At 43.2% G+C, this 18,884-nt stretch overlaps 1 protein-coding gene across 5 annotated transcripts in view; it reads right to left on the minus strand.

Annotated features, from left to right (window-relative positions):
- Positions 1-1,532: 1,532 nt before the first annotated feature.
- Positions 1,533-18,884, minus strand: part of sdk2b (sidekick cell adhesion molecule 2b) — a 239,842-nt gene continuing 222,490 nt past the window's right edge. The window contains exons 38-46 of one of the 5 annotated variants that reach the window (XM_058620795.1): positions 17,185-17,322; positions 16,568-16,777; positions 15,451-15,576; positions 14,391-14,555; positions 13,684-13,824; positions 12,368-12,506; positions 7,914-8,043; positions 4,307-4,363; positions 1,533-3,750 (exon numbers count right to left, since the gene is read on the minus strand). In XM_058620795.1, the coding sequence (XP_058476778.1) occupies positions 3,268-3,750; positions 4,307-4,363; positions 7,914-8,043; positions 12,368-12,506; positions 13,684-13,824; positions 14,391-14,555; positions 15,451-15,576; positions 16,568-16,777; positions 17,185-17,322 (1,589 nt within the window). In that variant the 3' untranslated portion in view covers positions 1,533-3,267. Of the gene's footprint in view, positions 3,751-4,306; positions 4,364-7,913; positions 8,044-12,367; positions 12,528-13,683; positions 13,825-14,390; positions 14,556-15,450; positions 15,577-16,567; positions 16,778-17,184; positions 17,323-18,884 lie in introns of all 5 variants that reach the window. The other 4 variants (XM_058620794.1, XM_058620798.1, XM_058620796.1 and 1 more) reach the window with 4 other exon arrangements.

An 18,884-nucleotide genomic window follows, 5' to 3' on the forward strand; every position in this document is an offset into this window, starting at 1 on the left:
TCCAAAAAGGGATTAGCGCTCTGGACATGCTCGTTCCAATTCCCTGCTCCGTCCTCCACAGTCTAATCTCTTCTCATGTCTATGTGTTTAGTAGGTTAACTCCCGGATCGGGTTGACTGTTATCCATTTAACACCATCTGACCGTGTACTTCCAAGCATCTACCGTACGTCTGTTAGCTCACCTCTGTGTTACAAAAAAACAACAACAATATTTACAGCGTATTACTCGCGGCCCGAATAAATGCATCACTTAATGTTGTTTCGAGTGGGTTTAATGCGGCAGCCAGCAAAGGCAGTTTAGCCAACTGAAGAGCGGCTATTGAGCTAATGAACTGCAGTTATCTGAAAGCAAAGAGAAAAATGAAAAAGTCAACAGGGGGGGATTTGTTGCCAGATAACAGGATTTCACAGCTTCCGATCCAATTTATTGCTGCCCTGAGTAACACATTAGTTTAGTGGGAATTTCATCAGCTAATTAGGCATCAACAGATCCCACCTCTGTGCTTACACAAAACATTCACACACGGCACACCACTGACTTTGTGTGCTCTCATTTTCCTTTCCCCATGTTTTACGTCTTCCCCTTTGATTCTTGTTTCACCACCTTTTTAAGGTTGTGTGCTTTTGTTCCCATTTGATTGAGGTCAAGATGTATACCTAGAGAGACCTGGTCTGAATGTGTTTTTGGAGGCAGCATTGAGAAGATGAAACACTGTAATCTGGACACTGGACAGAGGCGGAGTTAAGCCTTCACTCACATATGGCCCTTTTCCACTATGGTCCCAGCTCGACTCGACTTGCCACAGCACGGCACTTTTTACTTTGGTTTTCCACTACAAAAATAGTACCTACTCAAACTGCGGTGACTTGTAAAGCAGTTGTTTTCAGTGTAACTGAATCGTTAGAATCAGTTAAATAAATCTATTTGTTCAGTACTTCCTCCTTGACCCACAGACAAAACAGCGGCAGGGTTTGTGATGCCGGTCGCAATCATTAGTGCTGTCGCTAAATACGCCAGACTCCTCTGTTAAATATTGAGATTTTAGACATTTCCCTGGTAATTGTTGGAGATTAACTCACGTTTTTAGGATTGTTAAGCCTTGTTCGGCTTGATTTTTGTGTCGAACGTCTCTTCCTCACTCATGTTGGAATGTGCACTTATACAGACAACTCAAATTGTGTCTTTATTGAACTGCTGTGGTTTCATTCACTGTGACAGATTGGCTACAACGAGCAGAGGATCTGCTGTGGGAAGGTCTTTCCTTGGTACTATGTGTGTTAGTGAAAATGAGAGAACTGATGTGCAGTGGAGGTTGTGTAGCAGTAGTTTCGGGGAGAAAATTGCCCTTTTTTTCCCCCCTCCACTAAAGCAGCGGTGCACTGAATGCAGTGTATGTTTAAGAGAGATTGTTGAATGTCGTCCACGTTGCAGCAGAAATATGATTTGAATCCCCCCCCGTCACTTTTCTTCACACTCACACTGAGGCCTCCTTTCATCCTCCCTCGACAGTGCAATTAAGCACTCAAAGATCTAACATTGAAAAATAATTTATTTTCAGAAATGTACTGTGATCATATATTCATTCAGATTCAGCATGATAAGCATTTGTTGCGTACAATGAAATTACCCCACAGAGAGAAAAAAAAATAAATGAAGCAGATGACTTTTTTTTTCATCCCTTTTTTTCACTATGGAAACTAGGAACACACCAGTCTTCACTATAGCCTTATGAATGCACCTGGCAGGTGGTCGGACAGTGCCGACCCTGTGTGGCATTACTCCAGGCACGTTTACAGTTGCTGCAGGACAAAGTCTTTACAACCAGACACAGTGAATGATCTGTAAAGCTTACACTCAAGAAGTGTAATCACACATACATTAGTATTTGGGACAGCACAGTCACACCTGAATAGTACACAGCAGTTGATTACACAAAAGGGAAAGAGGTGAGGCAATTTAATGACATCATCTCTTGGCGCAGGCTGAGCGCTGCCCCGTGATAGCGATCAGTGACAGACAAGTTATACGAGCAGGGAAAGAAAACAGAGATAAATCCACTTTGTTTCTCATCAGAATCACACTGTTCACTTCTGGGCTTGGGCGAGCTAAAGCGCCAACATGTACCAGTCCCAGACTGCTACAGCTCGGTTCCATTTGAAGTTCCTCAAAGCATTTTCAGTAGACGTGTGCATTATGAGACTGATGTGTGAGCCAGCAAAGCATGAAAGAAAGCATGGGTTTTGTATGCAAATTAATTCACAGCCCACATCTGTAAGGATTAAAAGATGGCTCCCACAGAGCGAGGCCAGCCATTTCGATGCCACAGTCAAGAGCACCATAAGCAGTTCAGTTTGTCAGTGGTGCCCGATATAAATAAGTATTTCTCTATCAAGGCATCTTTGATTCACTGTAATACACTCACAAAAGAAGACTTAAAAGAGTAAACCACTTCAACAGATATACACTCATTTCATATGGACCCTTTGGGCACAGCAAGGTCACTTTTGACCAGCTGCGGGCAAACGTTGTCCAACTCAGTGTTTGTGTGCTAAAGGCCAGGGAGCTGTTTCCATGGAAACACGACAGAATCTCCATAGTGCGCATAAAACTCTTCCAGCCAACACAATAAAACTTGTTTGATTTTGGCATAAAATCCACATCCACGTCCGTCCTTTGTTTCTCCATTCTTTTCTTCTTCTTTTTTTACCACCAGGTCATCCAACACTCTCCTTTCCCTTCCACAACATGGCTCCATCATGTTAGTCTCAATGCAGAATCTGCATCGATATGATTTTGTCTCGTAGGTACATCTACTATATATATATATATATATATTTATGTATATTCATGTGTGTTTTCAAAAAAAAAGCCTGTGACTTTGTACAGAATCAAAGAAATTACCATTTGAATGTATTCCAAGAAAAGTAAAAAAAAAAAAAAAAAGGAGGAACTAAATGTAAAAAAAAAGTCATGCGAATGGTTAAAAAAGTGAAAAGAGCGTATTTTCTCAACTGGTAAAAAGAATTTAGGTTCACACTGGCACACTCCAACTCATCAGACAAAAAGTGCTCCTAAAACTCAAAGTATCATAGTGTTGTTCCGCATTGTATCCAAGCTGAATAAGAAAATAACGTGGAAAAAAAATAAAAGTAATGGGGGGGAAAAAAGACATAAATGACTGGATTGCGTTGACTGCAAGTTATGCGAGTTGGGTAGATATTTCCAGAAATTTCAATGTCTTTTTCAGCTTTTTTCTTCTTTTTTTTTTACACAAACGATGAGAAGCCAGCAATGGGGGCCCGTGATCCTGGAGCTAGACTGCTTGGTGGCCTGTAGAGGGTGCTGTGCTGACTTGGGGGGTTGGAGCTCTGCTGGGAGGGGGTGGGAGTCCGGCTACCTTTGGGCCTAAACAGGCTGCCTTGGCCCTGGGGCTGGACCTGGGGCTGGACCTGGGGTTGGACCTGGGGCTGGACCTGGGGCTGGACCTGGGGCTGTCCCTGGGCCTGCTGCGGTTGGGGACTAGGTGAACTGAGTTGTGGTGGAAGTGGAGGTAGAGGAGGCAGTGGCGGTGGGGCGCAGTGATCCGGGTCGCCTGACTCAGACTCTGTGTAGCTGTAGGCCTGTGCTCGGGATATGCCTTTCTGTTGACGGCGCCAGGAGTTGTAGTAGGTGGGGTCACTTATGTAGTGGTTGACAAAGGAGTGGGTCTTCTGTCGGTTGGGGTCCACCTCGTACTCGCTGTCACTGCCCTGTGAAAGACAGGAGAAGGAGAACTGAGTTAATGAGTTGGAGTTGGAAGCTCTTGAAGTGTTTCCATGGAGAGCAGTTAGAGATGCTGGGGCTATAAATGTAAATGGACATGAAGTTATTGAATTATTGTGGGCATAGTCGTCAATTCACATCATCCCTGTCTAAATAATACACACATGCGCGCACACACACATACACACACACACACACACACACATTTACAACACAGCACAAGTACACATGGACGTCAAAAATGGTCAAAAGCGTGAGTACGGCAGGATGACTTGTTACTGGAGCGTGCATTGAGAACGGACCATTGACACAAAATGGCAAAGACCAATTTATCTTCAGTATTTTACGCAGCCGGTCTCTGGACTGACTGCATCGGCATGGGGATATAAAATCCCAGTATCCTCCCCATATATTGTATAACACAGTGTACCACATTTAAACCTGATGAGAATCTGAGGAAGAAGGTTGAATAGGGACTAGCTAGAGGAACCAGTCATCTATCAGGCTACAAACATTCAAAGCAGGCAGCTACAGGAACCTCACCAAATGCAGTGGAAGTGTATGTAGGCCACCTGTCCCATATGAAAACACCAGCGCCTCCTATGGGTGAACAGAACAATGGGTTTTACAGTACATCGCCATAACAGAATGATTAAAATGGCCCAGTCATGATGATGTTAAAAACCATAAATACGTACATGTATCGACCTTCAGAGGCCCCGTTTACACCTGGCATTAGGAATGCGTTTTCTGCGGTCGGATTGCAAATCGGATCTGCCAAACCACTTTCGGGAGTTGGTCAGAGACGCATTGAGACCAGATTGAACAGAAGTGTAAATGCGATGCGTCTCCGATCCTCCCACAACAACTACGTGAGTGGAAGTACGTGGTGGCTCCGAGCACAGCTAACGTGGCGCAGCCTCCTCCGCTTTCGTCGGATTCTCGCTTGTCTGCTTTGAAAAGCAAAGAGGAGTCCATAGAATAACGCGGCTTCACGTGCGGCTAACGTTGTTGTTGTCGTTGTTGATTTGACGGCGCACACAAGGCGGGTATGACTGTGTGATGTGGACACCAGAGACGCATGTTAGCAATATCCAATCACTAATCTGATCACAGAAAAACGCGTTCTAATGCCAGGTGTGAAGGGGGCCCCTTTGTGTCATCCCATGTGAATCGTGTGAAAGGCTAATCATAAAATGAAAACAAAAAACATACTGTAGATTGAGCATGGGGAACAGAATTGACTTTTAGGTGCTGAACTGAGAAGGAAGACAAATTATTTTACACGGAAGGTGATTTGAATTCCACTCAAGCCCATCTGTAAAGAAATAATTCATTCCTGTCAATGACCCTCCACCTTGCTGCAGGCTGGGTTAGTAACACCATTATATTCCTGTTCAGTAACATTCCATTTACCAGACAAAGAAAAGCTTTGGGTGTTTTTTATTCATGGGCCACTAAATGCAAAATAAGCAAGCGGCCAATTGGCCAGCACGCCTGTCATGAATCACCTGGATGCAAGAATGTAAACTTTGCCAAACCTGTCGCAAAATAACGTGGCAGCTTAGACTATGAATAGGTATTAAGAAACAAGTTATGAGCCTACGTAAAAAGCTGTATGGATGACGCCAACAATCGTGACAGCTTCCAATCTTCATCGCTCTCCTCACTCATCATATTATCATGTTCCATCTTCCCACAAAGAAACATGGTTGCTGGCAGAAAGGCTACATGCCACAGCTCAGATCCTTTGCTGGATACTGCACAGCACATATGTGATGAATGTGGCAGGTAGTCTCACATTTCCCTCACGTCCCCCCCCCCATACTAAAACCCTATACAGAGACTTTTCAGGTTTATAGATGTCCAAACAGAAAATGCTTGGGTTGAATTGTAAGTTAAACAGTCCTGCTTTTTTTTTTTTTTTTTTTTTTATCCCATTTGATTCAAAACACAGGAAAGTGACCCTCCTATTTCCTGTGCACTTCAATGATTTCTCTCAACACTCCGAAAACAATTACAAACGTCAGATTTTCACTTTACATCGCCGTTCAACTGAATAAGGAGAGTCAGAGTTTGAGCAACATCAGTGACTGTGCGTGTTTGTGATATTGTTGGCCCTACTGTAAACACCAGGCCAACCAGTGTTGAGAAGCATTCCAAACATGCCGCTGCGTTAGGCAACACAACAACACCATAACAAAATCCATTCACAATGGACCGACGAAACACACCGAGCCACTTCGAGTGGCGTTACCTCACTCTAAAGGAATTAACACCGCATGTAGAAATCAGACACCGCTTTTGTGGAACATAGGAACGAGTGTGTGCAGAAAATTGCGTCCTACTCCGGCCTTTTTGCTGCCTGGCAAGTAGAGTGCGCAACAGATGTTCTTCAGTGTCTTCAAATGTCCTACACAAGCAAGTATACACCACTCCGATCTGCCCCAATGTTGCTCTCATTCCATCATCAGTCTTAATAGAAATAACTCAAGGATCCAACTGAGCAGCCTCCAGTGGGGATGCTTGAAAATTTAGCTCTCGGGAGGCCATGGCAGGTGAAACGGCTCCTTACTTAAACTCATTACAAGCTAATTACTAGAGTTGCATTCTGTGACAGAAACAGGCTTTAAGCATGAAATGCAGCCTTGCACTCGTGCCTCGAGGGAGCCTCCGTCTTATTTATGCAGGTTATGTGTAAGGCAGACGTTCACCAGGCTGCCAGTGTCAATTATTAAACATTTTTTCATCATTATGATGTTAAATTAGGCAGAATAACAGATTAAGAAATATATGTAATTAGCTGGCGAAACCGCACAGTGGTTTATTTTATCATCAGTGTAATGGAGTTGCTGTGCGTTCTTGTTTACAGCTGCTAACACCGTGGGTTGAGGAGCAATGTGAGGGGGACAGAAGGAGAGAAGCGCGGCGGCGGAGGCGTATCAGATATGCGGCAAATTGACTGTTTGCTGGAGCTAAGTTGTTCATTACCAGAAAAGAGAGGCAGATGTTCAGACGATTTATCTTTAAGAACTTTGATCCTTGACCTCGGCATATGTTGTCATCTTGGATCGTGTTTAAACCACTTTTGGTTTTATTTGTAATTATGACTCCTTTTTTAATTGAGCACATTGTAATTCAAAGATTATTAAATTCTCTGTAAATAACCTTCCTAGGGTTTATATAATAACACAAGACCAAAACAACAAACTCTTTTCTTAGCAGGGCTCCCATCCCCCCTGCAAACGTTGAAGCATAACACAATACCAAAGAGTGGGTCAGTCCTTTGTCCCATAGTTATGGATTTTTCAAAGAGAAGGGGGGTGGGGGGGCTGGCTAACTCATGTCACTCTCATTGATGACGTGAACACGATAAGGGGTCCTGAGGGAGAAAGACAATAACAAAAAAGTCCGGAGACGTTCATATTATATGTTTGTTTTTAGGTATTTTGAGCGGGAGGACAAACAGGAATGGGAGGATATAAATTTGACTCCATCTAGGCCTCCTCCACCACTCCAGTGGTAGTATCTCATCTAAACAATTGCAATCCAAAGGGATTTTTGGTTGCCATTAGTGCTGTTAGATTCACTTTAAAACATTAAGTTGATTTATTTTGGGTCCAAATTTTATCTTATTCTGGATTATGACATCATACCTCGGACTGTCAAAACAAAGTGGCGTTGTTAATGGAAACAATTCAAACAGTATTCTCAGCTTGGCTTCAGCTTCACTTATTGCATTAGTGCCACGTTTGACAATATGCAAGTGCGAATGTAGATATGTCAGCCAGGTGGTGAAATGTTGAAATGCTTAATTTCAAGGGGGTTGTTATCATTCTGAGAAAGGTCCTGTCTGTAGCAGTTCATTGTCTTTAATCTAAAAAATGGGATTAAGAATCACCTCTGCAGGTCGAACACATTTAGGTGAATGACAAAGGACACCACATAGACGGTGTGAACTGACACGTAAGACTGTACACGACTGACGATGCAAAGCTGAATTCCCGAGGAATTCAAGGAGATGACTGAGTGCACACACAGACAGGTACAGACATTGAACAGACACACACTTAATGCAGACAGTTTATGGACATTTCTCCCACAAATGCCATACTAAATAGTATGCGGACGACGAGTATTGCTACATTACCTGTGAGTCTGATATCTCGGAGGGTTTCTCAGTGAGGCTGCTGCTCTCTGCAGGGATCAGGTCGTTGTACTTTGTGCTGACATCTTCATCAGAATAGTGAAGACTGCCTGGACTGGGCCTGGGGGGAGACCTGGGCCAAGCATAGAGGGACAATATCAGAATAATTCAGTTGCTTGTCCTTAACCATATAAATGTGTTCACCTCTGTTTGTTTATTACAACTAATTCAACTTATTATCTTCCTTTATTTCAGCCATCACTCTATTTGTAACTAATTGCAGATGCCTGGGACACAGCTGGGAACAAAAAAAAGCCAGATGGGACGACATTTAGTGTGACATTGGTCGCTTTAAGTTGCTATTGATTTGACTGGGGCCTGTGTGGAGGTTGCACTTTCTCCCATTGTTTGCGTCCAGCTTCCTCCTGTCTGTGTACGTTGGTTCTATGATGAACTGGTGACACGTGTCCAAGAGGTGGACCTTAAATCTCACCCAGTGTCATCTGGACTGACTCCAGCCCCTGCTTTGACCCTTAAAGTATCAGCGATATAGATAATGGATGGCACATGCTGTTGCGTCTGCAGGACCGTGTAATTATCAGGGAAAACAAATGCAAACCATGTCTGTAAAGACTCTCAACTCGTCCAGGTCGTTATATTTTGGAGCTCTATATTTCTAGTGATCATCAAATAAAGTGCTTTAATAATCTGGCTGAGCTGTTGCAGCCTGTGTCCCCGTGGCCCAGTGTTCCAGAACATTACATCCTCAGTCTGATTGACTGTGTGGAAGGTTGCATGTTATCTCAATCACCATTTTTACCTTTACACCGTCCAATTCTTTGTGACCTATGTCATTTATCAACGAGATAAACTGCCATATTCAACTCTCAGACACTTTGCTGTATTCATATTGTGTGTTCCTGTACAATTCTATAAACACTGACTGAAACTATGGCCACAATTAGACGTACAGTACATTGCATGACTACATTTTCAAACTCATCAGGGCTTCTTAATATGCATTAACAAAGTGATTTTGAGTGCAAGTTTGCAATGACTAGGTGCTTCCCTTTCAAATACAGGCATGACTATCTTTGTGAGTGAGAGTGCAGCTAGATGAGAATCACAGGAAACTCATGAGACGGCTCACTGCCTACATTCAGTCTCTCCTGGAATGAATATTTCCCCTGATTCGCTCCTCATTGTGGTCTGTGGAATGTCAAACCACTGGGCCCTTGTGACTTAAATCATAAATTGAACTCTTGCGACACTCGAGGGGTCATTACACAAACGGCAGCCTCCGGCTTTTTTTCCCCCGGCAAATGTTATCAGAGCCTAACATGAGCGATGGCGTGGATTAAACTTTCAGCGGGCGCGCCCGCGACAATCAAATATGTAGTTCGGATGTAAGTTTGCGGAGTGTAAGTGATGGGACCGAGCAAAGAGAGGAACACCGAAGGGAGTGTGCAGTGAGAGTGAGGTCGAGAAGAGGTGTTGAGTGAAACTGAAAGCTGAAAGAAAGGAAGGAATGAGGAAAAATGGGGGTAGGGGTAAGACGAATTACTGGGGAACAACAATTCCTAAAATGGTGCGCTCTTGTGAGAGGATCTTTAAGTAAATATCGGGGGGGGGGTACTTCCCAGTGTCCCCGCTTCTGCTAAACAAACATGAATCTGTTTCTGCCGATTGGTGCTGGTTTGGCAGAGAGCAGTGGGACATGCCGACTCCTGTTGACTTCCCAGGCCACACTGTCAACCGCCAGTCGGTGCCAGGGGAGCCGCCACCGCTGCAGCGCACACAGTTGCTTTACACATGGAGACTGCATTTGCTTAAGTTATTTTCCAAATAAACATATTTTCAAAAACATTTCAAAAATGCTGCGGGTGAATTCAAGCTTCTTTCTTTCTCTTTTTCTTTTTTTTTCCCCCCACAAGGGTTTAGTATTTTGGTGCGGACAAAATGCCGCGGGGAAAATCACACAGCAAACTGGTATTTAATAACCCTGATGAGTAATAACAAACTAGATTAGAGTTAATTCATTTAGCATGAGTGGAGGAGTGGGACGTGCAGAGCTGCTCATGTGCCACATGCACCAAAGTTTGTGCTGATTTGTGTAATATCTCACGTGTCCGTGTATAACGTTATCTGACTTTGCAGACACGTGGAGACTTCTGGTAAAATGGAGGACAATGATTGGAGATGCAGTTCTCACTGTGAATGCCTAATTAATTAATGTATAAACTCACTGGTAATTAACTTCCTCCGATATATTTTTTTTAATCCTTAAATACAATCTGTAAAAACATCATAATTAAGTTAATCTAAGACAACAAATCATGTGTAAGTTTTTTTTTTTTTTAATTGTGATTGTCTATCAGTTCCTTAAGTAATTAATTATTCATTATAGCAAGATAAGGACAAGTCATTAACAGCATTAAAAGGCCATACTAGATGGCGCTTGCCTCCGTAATTTCACTCGGCAACTTGTTACATCTATAAATGTAAGGAACGTCTGTCAAGTCTGTTAATTGGCCTTGACAGCCTTGGCATGTGACTTACTAAGGGCAACAGTGTGTCATTGTTTGGTTAAGAAATGCAAGATGTCCATCTGTTGCAGAAAAAAAAAAAAAAAAATCTCTTCTCTGTCTTTCCCTCCGAGCTTATTCCCAAGAAGCCGTATCCTTTTGCATCTTGAATTCATCAGCAGTTCCTTCCCCCGATGAAACAATCAAACAAAGAGAGCTGGAGTCGACCACGAGAAATTCTATTGTGTGTCTACGGGGAAGTTGTTATAAACTGCCTGTTTAAGGAAGCTCGGCCCACTTTGAGCCGTTCTTCTTGACCCTCAGACACTGTCGCTGTTGAGTGAGGCGTAAATTATTTATCAGCTCTCTCTTGCGTTGAGAAGGGTCCACTTAATCCACTCACTGCAACATTCAGTCAGCAGCATGTCGGGCTACGAAATGAGAACCACGGGGTGAAATCAAATCTGCCCCCAGTCTTTACTCATTATCAGGCTCTTGCTACCGTTGCCTGTAGGGACTCATTAACATGTCTTAAGTGTTCAAGAGCTTTGTCACTCAGGAGTGTTTAAAACCGCGTTAAGCGACACTGAATTACTTCACCGAGACCTCCTTAAAACTGCAAACTAGTGTCTCCGACTGCTGGAAAAGAACGACACAAAGGCACAGAGAAATGACGCAGATAATCCTCCCCTTCGTTATCGTACAGGCAGCTAAAACATTGACCTTCTGGAGGAACCTTGGCCCTCAAAAAACATTCACATTCCTGTGAGTGTGTGTGCAATCAGAGTGCATTTTAACTTGAAGGTTACACGTAGTAAAATCTTAAGGAAGAGTCAAGCATTATGTTAAGCCTTCTAACACTTATAAAGTGGCATATTGATAGTTTAAGTAGCGACCCCAATAAATTGTCACTTACCAAAAGTGAGCCGCAGTGATTCACTGCCATCGACCCTATCGGAGTTAAATGCTGAACAAACGATCGCCGCACGGAGAAAATCTCATTCCACAATCAACCATAAATGGCATTAGGCTGTCTGACAAAGCACAGAATTACAATGACTGCCGTGGAATTAAGAGTGTGTTTGATTTCTGATCTGGATATCAGGCGGGGGGGATTTCATCCTGTCATTGTTATTCGGAGATCAGAGATCGAGATGCGGCATTAATCTTTAATCGGGAGGCTCAGGTGTTAGGATTTGAGGTTCTTTGCCATGGGGCCGACTTGAAAGAGCTGCAATTCTGAGAGTACATCTGTACATTCTTTCACTCCCATCTCTCCCCCCCCCTCCCTTCAAGCTGGGGACATATTAGGAAGCTGCTTGGAAGCTCCTCAAAGCCCTGGGCCTGCTTTGATGTCCTCAAGGTCAGACACATGCACAAACCCAAACAAATTGGTCGCATTCTTATACACGATCTTAGTTTCAGGACAAACGCACACAGAGAGGAGGAGTCAGTAGTGCACCTGTGGCTTCGCTACAGAACGATATGATATCTGCTGACAAATAGCTGCAAACCTTTCAACTGTCCTGAACATGAGTGCAGCTGTCCCTAAATCCCCATCTTACCCAAACCCAGGTACTAGTCATGCAAAGTATACAGTCTGATCCAAAGATGTCGCTGTGACTCGGTCCCTGTGGTGTTTCTTAGCACAGGTGTTGGTTAACACAGCCACCGTCTCAGCACGCATGTATGAGCTACAGAGGGATTCACTGAAATCCAAAAGCTAATTACAACAGAATTGTCAGTCTGTTCGTACAAAGTGTGAATTCAAGTCAGTGTTGTCAGGAGGAGGAGGGTGTGCTTTTTTCCATAAGGCTTAAGTATCACAAGGTAGAGTTTCCAACGGGGTAACACAATTGTGTTACCATATGGTCCTTTAATTCAAATTCAAACACCATCTGCACTTAAAGCGTCAGCGTGCGGGCGACTGACCTGGTGTAGACTCCGTTCTTCCGGCAGAAAGAGTTTTTCACAGACAGCCGTCGGTTGTTGAGTTCCAGAGCGGGGAAGCGTCCCTCGTCCAGGCTGACCATGTCTCCGTGCGTCAGAGCGTTACAGTTGGAGTTGTTGCCTGGACAAACATACAAAGTCACTGTGTGACCACAGGCCAGACGGACAGAGAGGTTAGTGTGAGGGAGGACGAATGGATGGAACGTATAGTATAGAGGGGGGAAAAAATGTAAAATGATGAAAAAGCTGCAAATGATTGTGACTTAATGCAATAGTTCATTGTTTTGGGGAAATGTGCTGTGTCCCTGTGTATGTTAACTAGGAAATGGTACCAACACTTGAAGATTGATTTAAAGCATTTATATATAACACATGTATATATAAAAACACACCGGCAAAAAAAGAGAATGTTAGTGATGAGGTCTATGATTAAAAATAGCTGACATTACATTACATGAGTGTGAAGCATTTTGGATTTAGATACTACAGAAATTGACTGCGATGGAAAATCTGCATGTCCATGTATTTTACATTAAATAAAAGGCCTTTAATTAAATATCTACGGACACAAGACATTTTCTGTTGACAGAGAATGACATGTGCACAAAAAAAAGCCTTTACTGTCAGTGGACTACACACAGAGTAATTGATAAATGATTTTGCCCAAACGATATGGTCCCCAAATGAACAATTTCCACGCTGCTCTACAGCAGATTAATGACTGCAGAGGCTGTCGTGTGCCATGTTACAGGTTAAAAACACTCTAAGTAATCGCAAGAGTTCTGGGTGTTCAAGACCTCCGTGGCTGCTCTCGGGCCACTCAGGGTCAATGATTGGTTATGCAAACACCTAAAAAAAACTAAAATCTACTGGGTAGGTCCAGTGGCCTGGGCCAGATGCCTGGGGGGGGGGGGGGGGGGGGGGGGGATATGGAAGCTTTGAGAGTGTCTTTGTGTTGCAGAGAGAAGGAACCTCTTGTTTTGTCAGTCAGTCAGAGAGATGGGCAGTGACCCGCAGGGACCCCCTCTCCTCCCCTGCCTGGCAGCTTAACAGCCACTGCATAAGTGCTGAGCTGAAGGAAATACCCACAGATTTTTAGAGCCGCACTGAATGGACAAATATGCCCCCCCTCCGGTTCTCCCGCTTCCCTACTTCACCCTCCAGCCTTTTTCTCATCAAAAATCTGTTAGGTTTAAACCAAAAACATAAACTCTGTGCCACTGGCTTAAAAAACAAGGCTGAAGGCTTCTGTAGTCTTGCAATGCTCCCATTTAATTTTGAGATGTGCGCACACTAACCTGATTCAGACTTCTTGGCATACTTTTTGCTCTGTCCCCTGATAATGAGGATGAAAACCAGCAGCAGGATGAAGATGAGCCCCACCAGTGCCACCACAACCAGGAACCACCACTCCTCGTAGAAAGGTGCCACTTTTTGGGCTGGACAAAAACAGAAAATTAGGAATTTGCTGTTGTTAAAAACATCCCGCTGTATTTCTGTGAAGTCCAACTTGTTAAAGGAATATTTCACCTATTTGCATTTAGCTTTGTATTACTAGAATAGAGATTATATTTTTGAAAAATTGTGCTTCCCAACCTCAGTTTCCCCCGAGTCCAGAAATATCTTCTTTTCTTTGTTACGTGCTCACCAGTTACGCTAAAGTCCTGTTAGCGTAACTGTTAGCAAAGATGGCGGACACTGTTTACATTCTGGGACTGAGGTCCAAGCCTTGGTCCGAGGCTTGAAACTGCAACGCTAATTCTCGCACTTTTTAGACCCACTCGTAGGGGGACGGGACCTCATTCCCAGAATGTAAACAGTGTCCGCCATCTTTGCTAACAGTTATGCTAACAGGACCAAGTGTCACTGGTGAGCACGAAACAAAGGAAAGAATGAAGATATTTCCCAACTCAGGGGAAACTGAGCACAATTTTTTCAAAAATACTACAACTATTCTAGTTATACAAAGCTAAATGCAAAAGTGAAGTGTTCCACTAAAACTCACCAGATATAGAGGGGGAGGGAAGACTTGGAGAGCCATAGCCATAGTCGTTCACTCCAATTACTCGGAAATCATAACTGACCCCTTGCTTTAGCATGTCCATGTTGAAGGTGTGTAGCGTCGCTTCCTTGGGGATGTCTTTAATTAAGATATCCCACAGTCCCTCATCTGCAAGTCACAACAGTGGGTTAGAGGAGACCATGAAAGTTGCAAAACAGTTAAAATTTTATGTGGTATTACTTTATTAGCAGGTTGGTTGTTTATTTGATATAAGGCCCCAGTCTGGTTGGCAGCTCCCCGGGTAATTCATAATTCCCACAAATATTACTCAATCCATCAGTTTCACTGCTCCCTTAAAATTTACAGCGACCAAATCTACATCATAAATACCGACGTGGCCATTTTTCAAGCCAAGCCGTGTTAGATGGCTTCCTGCTTGCTTTGGAAGTCATTTATTACACACTGCTTCTTGTAAACAGCCATGTAAGTTTTTTTTTGTCTTTTTTTTAATGGCGCACACAAACATAAACAACAACCTGACTTCATCAGTCTTGCCGTTGATTTCTGGCAAAAGGTAGAGAAGCTGCGGAAATTTGATTTCACGACAAAAACAAGTCGTCAAGTTATACGAGTCTGCAGGGAGTCATGACACTAACATAAGGGAAATGGATGTGGGCTTAATCTTAACTGTTCCCTGGATACTGGCTCTTAGCTACACAGTCGTGGATAACGCTTTTTAAAATCCTACAATTAAGCACCCCCCTTCAATTTTCACTTATAAATCATGAAACACATCCTCCCCTGTGAGTTACCTTCCATCCATCACCCTCTTAACCCTCCCCAAGTGGTGTCAATCACAACTGAAACCGGATACCAATTGTCTCAACTGCAGCAGCTCAATCAATAACCCATTAAAATGCCAGGGACGCAGACACTGGGGCAGCAGATGTTGACATTTTACACCACTTATCTTAATCAAACCATTTAAGTGGCAATAAAGAAAAAGCCTACAAATTAATGACTAAAGTGTTGATTGACTGGCTTGTGCAAATGAGGCTCGTACCTGAAGGTCTGGCTTCGATGACGTAGCGTGAGATGGGAGCACGTCCTGGGTCTCCACTGGTCCAGTGGATGGTCAGGCCTGAACCGTGGCGCGTGATAAAAGGCTCTCCAGGCGGCCCAGGGGCTCCTGAGGAGGAATAATTAAAGGGGCTTTTTTGTAAGAAATGTATTATTCGGTTTATGTTTTGGTGTGTTGTGCCGCCCACCGTCACCTGCCCAATAACACAGCTCAGTTTGATACCCAGATTGTCAGCAACACAGCAACCTACAGCTATGCGTGGGAAACACTACAAAACCTAAAACGCCTCACTATCCCTCTCAAAAATGTCTCCACCGAAGTAGAAGCAACAATAGGGTCAACAGTGGAGATTTATTAAAATAAAGACGTCCGAAAGCAGAGCGGAGTACTATAATAGTAATAAGACATTCGGTTGTAATCATTGCTTTATTAAATGTACTAAACTCAACATGAAATTACATATATTTAAGCTGTCTTAATCACAATTATCCTTGTCATTATTTGCTACATTTTCAATTTAATTCTGTTTTTGTGCATCATAAATATGTTTTATTGTTTATCATTTTATATCAAAACAAGCAATTTTACTTTGCAATTGTGTCTAATATCATAATGAATATCTTATATTGCCCACCGGCTAGAAATAGTTGTTTTTTCCACTTTTTTTCCTCTATGTCGGCCCCCGCTTGACCAGACTAGATGCTCATTGGCCCCCAGGTCATTTGAGTTTGACACCCCTGCGTAAGTGAATATTTAGCATGTATAATAACTTTACAGCCCTTTATCTTTACATCTTCTCCTCTCATTATGTGTCCATTGCTGTTGCTGCTGCTGCTTGCATCAAACACACATTCACGTTCAATCACTGCCTGTTCCTGACATGTGAAAATAAACTCATAGGTTCAGTGTTTATGAAAATAAAACCAGTTTATGGGGCAGTTATGTATATCTACGGGTATGTGCATGAACAAAGTGAAAGACTGGGCTATAAGTTAAATAAAAGTATTAAAAAAAAACACTCTGCATTGTTTTGAAGTGAGACTACAGTAACAGTTTAAAAAACATCATTAGTTTCATAAACAAATATCACTGCTGCTACCTTCTCCGGGGCCAGTGGTGATATTTGCTTCCACTTCAGGCCCGTAGATGAAAGTCTTCGCTCGGATGCGAAAGTTGTACGTGACGCCGTCAGCCAGGTCTCTGAGCTTCAGCCACAAAGGTCCAGTTCCCTTCACATCCACCGTCACTGTCTTACTGACGCCTGGGGGGGAGGGGGAGTGAAGACAGTCGGCACAGGCCACTGAAGAGTCTAAACAGACACACCACATTTAGAGCCGGTCTTACACGGGCCAAGCAATGCGGGGAACACACTCAGTACAGACACACACACACGCACAGGGATGGAATTAGTTGTGGGTAACATGTTTGCATTTTTATTCACATCTCATTTATGATGATAGCAGAGCATGTGTTGGGTTACAATGACATTATGTACAGTTAAATACTTGGTGATGGTTAGCTCATAGCACAGGACAAATGCACACCGCAAGAGTCTGACCATGTTCCGTTAAATGTATCTAAATAAAAGTCAGATTCTCCATTTATTTTAATTGATAATACAGATAAATCTTGTTGTGTGCATGTATTTTTTTTAATTTTTAATTTGTTTAATAGAAGCAAGCAGCCATTTTAAGCAGAGCAAGAAAGGACGCTTACCTTCTACCGGTGTGTAAGGCTCATAGATGAGACGGTAGCCCTCAATGATGCCATTAGGGAAGGTCGGCTCGCCCCAGGACACATTTACCGAGGTGGTGGTCAGCTCGCTAAAGTGAATGAAGCTGGGAATACTGGGAGCTGGAACATACAGAAGTCAAAGGTCAAACTAGGTATGCATCAGAGAATTTTCCCAGGGTTTTTGGGAGTGACGGGGGGTGGGGGTGGCTATTATCAAAAATGTGCCACAGCTAAAGGATGACTTTCAAGGGTTAGGTTCACTGACTTGTAGTTGTAAATTAATTTACATGGTATTTGTAAATGTTTTGATCTGAAGTACAAGGTCAATCTTTGCTAAATAACTTATCTTTACTGGGTGTTTAACACATCATGGAACTGACTGACAGATAATCTGTGAAGTTCTGGGCACCGTCAAAATGACCTCAGCACAACTGATCCACTCAACCAATGTGGGACCGAAGAGCAAGACTTAATTGGGAGTCCTCACTCCAGATTGGTGGGTGGCTGTCATGAACCTATGTCTGTGAATGCCAGCTTTAATTCCTGCAGTAATCCTGACAACTGTAAACACAAGTTACCTGCCCACAAGTAAACACAATTATAACTGTGGAATTCACTGAGGTACTAATGCCCCCCCCCCCCCCCCATGGGATACATCTGCACTTGTTTTGTCAGCTGCTCTTTTCTTTTGTTTGGCACACTGGAAAAAAAAGGTAATTACTTTTTATTTTAGCAAAGTATATCTGAAGGTCTAAAGTGCTGCTACAGTTACTTTCCACAGCTGTGGTTCTGAAATTGTTGGTGCTGCAGCTTTTCTAAGTGAACGGGACGGGGCTCAGATTGGTTCTAATGCTTTGTCGTGAGTGTCCTTGTTGAGCAGTTGAACTGCGTTGATTAGGTCAACATCACATTCTGTCTGTACCGTGTGCGGGTTAAAAGGCACATAAAAGTACTCTCTGACCTTGGCCACACTAATTCCCAATCACAATGACCATTCTCAGACCCCGGTGCTCTTCCACCTCGCTGCGCTTGTGACACTGTTGTGCTGAAAACACACTTTGTCCTGTTGTGTTTAAACTTGCCAAGCAGGAGCTGAGACGCTTGCAAAAGACAATGTGTCTTTGTCTTCTAAAGAGCCGGCATAGTGTTCTTCCTGCCTCCCTCCCTCACCAAGCCTGTCATCTACTTCTTCCTCTTATGACACTGAGGAAAAACCAAGAAGTCGTGAACACTTTCCTTTTCTTTTACACTATTTACTCGACTGACAATGTGCACAAAAATTGAAAAAAAAAAAAAAAAAACGAAGAGAGACAAAGAAAAAAAAGGGGGGACGTAAATTTGCTCAAAGAATAGTTCATACCATCTACTTCTCAGACAGAAGGGGAGATTCAGTTTGAGTAGCTGTGCTGATTAGGAACGTACTGCTAACATCCTTTGGCATGGTGACAGCAACGATTAGCATCACCCTCACATCAAATTCTTTCCTCATGGTTGACTCATTCAAAAAAAAACTACAAGGGATCTCAACATCAGCAGCATCAGCGGCAGCGGCACATAAATATGACAAATGAGTGAACATGGCCCCGCGCGCTGACATTTATCAGCGTTAGTCATATCGTCCCGTTACCACATTTGTTTTAGACTTGTCTTGTTTTCCTCACTACCTCTCCATCATGCGTTCA

Source organism: Solea solea, chromosome 21 (assembly GCF_958295425.1).
Source record: "Solea solea chromosome 21, fSolSol10.1, whole genome shotgun sequence".
Taxonomy (NCBI): Eukaryota; Metazoa; Chordata; class Actinopteri; order Pleuronectiformes; family Soleidae; genus Solea; species Solea solea.